This window comes from Eimeria necatrix, genomic scaffold (genome assembly GCF_000499385.1).
Source record: "Eimeria necatrix Houghton genomic scaffold, Enh_scaff208, whole genome shotgun sequence".
Lineage (NCBI taxonomy): Eukaryota > Apicomplexa > Conoidasida > Eucoccidiorida > Eimeriidae > Eimeria > Eimeria necatrix.
Window position 1 is genome coordinate 1,945 of NW_013655124.1, and position 5,203 is coordinate 7,147.

General features: G+C 38.4%; 1 protein-coding gene across 1 annotated transcript in view; it reads right to left on the reverse strand.

The window, feature by feature from the left end:
* Nucleotides 1-377: 377 nt before the first annotated feature.
* ENH_00028200 (Ubiquitin carboxyl-terminal hydrolase , related) overlaps nucleotides 378-5,203 on the reverse strand; it is a gene marked incomplete at both ends in the record, with an annotated part of 6,078 nt that continues 1,252 nt past the window's right edge. The window contains 6 exons of the mRNA XM_013584763.1: nucleotides 378-456; nucleotides 759-863; nucleotides 1,780-2,018; nucleotides 2,319-2,629; nucleotides 2,963-3,044; nucleotides 3,493-3,747. Coding sequence (XP_013440217.1) covers nucleotides 378-456; nucleotides 759-863; nucleotides 1,780-2,018; nucleotides 2,319-2,629; nucleotides 2,963-3,044; nucleotides 3,493-3,747 — 1,071 coding nt within the window. The remainder of the gene's footprint in view (nucleotides 457-758; nucleotides 864-1,779; nucleotides 2,019-2,318; nucleotides 2,630-2,962; nucleotides 3,045-3,492; nucleotides 3,748-5,203) is intronic.

Below are 5,203 nucleotides of genomic sequence, written 5' to 3' on the forward strand. Positions count from 1 at the left end.
GAAAGAAAAGGAAATGATGCAGAGAAAGAAATGAAAGAGAAAAGGAAGTGAAAGAAACAAAAAAGAAATGAAATAAGAAATAAAAAAGAAATAAGAAATAAAAAGGAAATGAAATAAGAAATAACAAAAGAAATGAAATAAGAAATAGAAAAGAAATGGAAGGAGGAAAAAAAGAAATGAAAGAAAGACTTTCTTTTGCTGCTAAGAGCCTTTATTGGATTAATTTAACTTCTCGCGAAAATGAAAAGAAATTAAACTTCAAAAAAAGAACTTTTAAAACAATTCGCAATTTGTGGCCGCAGTAAGTTGGCCCAATAAGGGCTTTTAGACTTTTTTTAAATTTAATTTGAACTTTAATTGTTTTCATTTTGCTCAGTCTAGCTGGGCACTTTGCTGCTGCTGCGCTGCTGCTGCTGCTGCTGCTGCTGCTGCTGCTGCAGAGGCTTGAACAGTTGGCTAAAAAGCAGAAAGAATTGAAAAGAAATTAAATTAAAAAGAATTAAAATGAATTTAATTTAACTGACAGACTTTTGTACGGAAAGCAGACGCGCGTGTTCGTCTTGGAGCGGCTCCACCGGCTGTACATACACCCCAACGGCGCACAGGAAAGCCGCTCAAAATGGTCGATTTTGGAGAAATTAAAAGCAAATTAAATGCAATAAATGCAATAAATGAAATAAAAAAGAAATAAATGAAATAAAAAAGAAATAAATGAAATAAAAAGAAATAAAAAAGAAATAAAAAGAAATAAAACCCACTTCACGTTGTGAAAACGCTTCAAATGCAAAATCAAGACGCGAGGCATTCGCCACAAGTCCAGCTTCTTCTGCGCCTGCACGTGCTTGCGGCAGGTGCTGCAGTACCTGAAAGAAGTGCAAAACAAACAAAATAAATGAAATAAATAAATAAAAATAAATAAAAATAAATAAAATAATTCAATTAAATGATTAAATTTAATAATTAAATCCATAAAATGGACAATAAACGAACAAACCGGAAATACACTCCGCGGGAAGCGGCAGCGAAACTGACCCGCGCAACGCAGGTGTCTAGACACCCGAAATGAATTCCGAATTCAAATTCAAAATTTGAAAATCAAAAATTAAAAATTAAAAATTAAAAATTAAAAATTAATTTAAAAGAAAAGAAGCAGCAAAGTTGAACTCAAGTTGCTGCTAAGAAGGGCAAAAGCTGCAATTAAACTAAAAGTCAAAAATTAAAAATAAAATTTCAGAAATGCAAAAGAGCTGCTGCATGCAGAGACAAATGGGATTTATTTCCGAATTTAATTTTCATTTTTAATTGCATTTTTAATTCCTTTTTTAATTCCGTCTTTAATTTCATTTTTAATTTTACTTTTAATTTCATTAATTTCATTTTTAATTTTATTAATTTCGTTTTTAATTTCATTTTAAATTTTATTTGTTTATTAAAGTGCATTTAAACGCATGCATGGCCACTAAAATAAATCCTTAAGTTGCATTTAAATTTAAAAATGCATTTTAAAATTAATTTGTGTAAAATTGCAAAAAGAAGAAATACAAAAGTGCACAGTAAAAGCCATCGACAGAAGAAACCCTAAACCCTAAACCCTAAACCCTAAACCCTAAACCCTAAACCCTAAACCCTAAACCCCAAAACCTGAACCCTAACCCTAACTCTAAACCCTAACCCCAAGCCCTAAACCCAAGCCGTAAACCCCAACTCTAAACCCCAAACCCAAACCCTAACCCCAAACCCTAAACCCTAAACCCTAAACCCTAAACCCTAAACCCTCACCACATGTTGTCTTGGTCTAGAATTTCTTTTTCTGAAAAAAGCTGCAGACAATCCGCCAGTTGGATTTTGTGGGGCTGCCTAACAGTGCCCAAAGACACAATGCTGCTGACCAGCGAGCCCTGCTGCTCCAGCGAGCCCCCGCTGCTGCTGCTGCTGCTGCTGCTGCTGCTGCTGCTGCTGCTGCTCAGCACGCCCGGCAAACTGTCCATCCCCGAGAGGTCTAAATACACCAGAGCCATCTGCAGCAAAAACGGACAAAACTTTATTTCCATTTTATAAAACGCTGACCAAATTAGTTAACAAGAAACCCATTCAAAGCGGAAGCAGCAGCAGCAGCAGCAGCAGCATAGCAGCAGCATTGCAGCAGCAGCAGCACTGCAGCAGCATTGCAGAAGCAGCATCATTGCAGCAGCAGCATTGCAGCAGCACTGCAGCAGCATTGCAGCAGCATTGCAGCAGCAGCAGCATTGCAGCAGCAGCACTGCAGCAGCACTGCAGCAGCAGCAGCAGCAGCAGCAGCAGCAGCAGCAGCAGCTTACCACTTGCAGCTTCCACTTCCTAACGTTGGGCTCTCCCTGTGCGGGTCCGAAGGTCTTGTTGAGGGCCTCTACGGCCTGGGTGAAGACTCCAGATATTTTGGACTTTTGCTGCAGCGGCTCCTCGCCGTGCGCTGCTGCTGCTGCTGCTGCTGCTGCTGCTGGGCTCGAAGGGCCCCCGTTCTCAGCAGCAGAATCTCCCGAAGAGCTGCTGCTGAAGAAAGCTGCGCCGACAGCAGCGTAGAGTTCGCTGCAGGTGGTGGTGGGAGTCACCAGCCGCAGCACGGGCATCCAGGAGCCGTGCAGCCGCGGCTCTGCGAAAGCGGGCGCGCCAGCGCAGAACACTCTTCCATTCGGAATTATAATTCAAAAATAAACTCAAGTTCAGAAAAAAAACGAAAAAAAAGCGACTGAAATCCGCGGAATTCAACTTTTCCGAAGTGCCGACGCTGCCGGTGCATTGGGGTGTACGTACACCCCAGCCACATTCAGCTTTCGCCGCCAATTCAACTTTTTCGGTTTGCTGAAGGAATTGCATCTTTTTTGTTTCTTATTTATTCTATTATTATTATTATTATTATTATTATTATTAATTTATTTATTTTATTCCACTTTAAAACGAAATAAATGCACTTCTGCCCTCTCACCCGACTGGTACTTCACCAGAGGCGCCACCATCACGAAGAAAGAATTCGAAGCCGCCAAACTCGAAGGCAAACCCGCAGCGGACTGCAGCAGCAGCAGCAGCAGCAGCAGCAGCAGCAGCAGCAGCAGCAAACCATTCACTGTCGTATAAAAAACACGGGAACTTGCAGCCGCAGCAGCAGCAGCAGCAGCAGCGAACCATTCACTGTCGAATAAAAGACACAGGAACTAGCAGCAGCAGCAGCAGCAGCAGCAGCAAACCATTAACTGCCGAATAAAAAGCACTAGCAGCAGCAGCAGCAAAAGATAAAAAATGAAAAACAAAAATAAATTCAAATGAGAGCCACAAGCCGCTCTCGGCTCATCACGCAAAACCCAACAGAAGACAACAACGCCAGCAGCAGCAGCAGCTGCTGCTGCTGCTGCTACTGCTGCTGCAGCAGCAGTAGCAGCTGCTGCTGCGCCACCACTGAAGCAAATGACAAAATGAGAAAAATGAAAAAAATAAAAATAAAAATAAAAAATAATTTACTCTTCTTTTCTTTGCAGTCGCTTGCGGCTGTGCCCCGGGGCGCTGCTGCTGCTGCTCGTAGGCCATATTTGAACCATTGGTCACCAGGCCGCCCTCTTCCCCCTCCGTGCTGCTGCTGCTGCTGCTGCTGCTGCTGCTGCTGCTGCTGGCTGCTGCTGCTGGCGGCAGCGCCTCTTCCATGTCGCTGTCTGGATTTGCAAAACGCATTTCCTCTTCTGCGTCTTTCGCCTTCTCCGGCTGCCCTCCCTCCAGCTCCTAAAGGCAGCAGCAGCAGCAGCAGCAACAGCAGCAGCAGCAGCAGCAGCAAAAGCAGCAGCAGCAGAAGCAGCAACTCGCGTCTCTTTCGTTGCAGAGGTTTCGCCCCCGCTGCTGCTGCTGGTGTTGCTGTTTGTGTTTCTGTGCCTGCGTTGCTGCTGCTCGTGCTGCTCCCAAATCTGCCTGTCCTGCTGCTGCTGCTGCTGCTGCAGTGCTGCTGCTGCTGCTGCTGCAGTGCTGCTGCTGCAGTGCTGCTGCTGCAGTGCTGCTGCTGCTCGTTAAGAACTGCCCAAACTGAACTCCCTCGCTAGCTGCTCCTCGGGAGAACAAAGAAATAAAAATAAATAAAATAAAACAACTAAAAACAATTAAAAACAACTAATTTAATTAATTAATTTAATTAATTTAATTAAATTAATTAAATAATTAAATAATTAAATAGTTAAATAATTAAATAATTAAATAATTAAAAACAAATAAAAGACTGACCTGCACAATCCAGGCGGGCAAAAACCAAACGAAAATAGTTGTCACTTTTCTTTCTGTTCGACTCCGCAGCTGCAGAAAAATAAAAATAAAAAAGTTTTGAATAAATAATTAAATAATTAATAATTAAATAATTAAATAGTTAAATAAATAATTAAATAATTAATTTAATTAATTTAATTAATTAAATCGTTGAAGATTTAAATAATTAAAAACATTTCAAAGAATTAAATTAAAGAAACGCTTTCAAAGAATGCTCATGTTTGCCTGCTGCTGCTGCTGCAGCGAAAACCAAATAAATCCTCAAAGTGCACGTCATGTTTGCCTGCTGCTGCTGCTGCAGCGAAAACCAAATAAATCCTCAAAGTGCAAATCTTTATACTTATTCTATTTATGTTTATACATTTATATTTATATATTTATATATTTATATATTTATATTTATATATTTATATTTATATATTTGTATTTATATATTTATATTTATATATTTATATTTATATATATGAACTTCTATTTGTCTATTTACTTATGGTTACATTTATATACTTATATTTGTCTTTGTATTTGTATTTGCATATTTATACTAATGTTTGTAAACTTATATTTGTTTTCATATTTCTATTTATATATTTATATATTTATATATTTACATCTATAAACTCATATTTCCCTTTTTGTGTTTATATTTATATTTATATATTTATATTTGCCTTCACATTTGTAATTATACACATTTATATTTATATTTACAAACTTATATTTGTCTTTATATTTATGTATTTTATATTTTTATTTATTTTCATATTTTGTACTTTACACTTATATATCTATACTGCCCACTGCTGTATTAAACTGCATGGAAATATGGCAAGCAAATAGACATATATATATATATATATATATATATATATAATACATAATAGGTATTAAAGATATATATGTATATATATATATATATGTGTATATA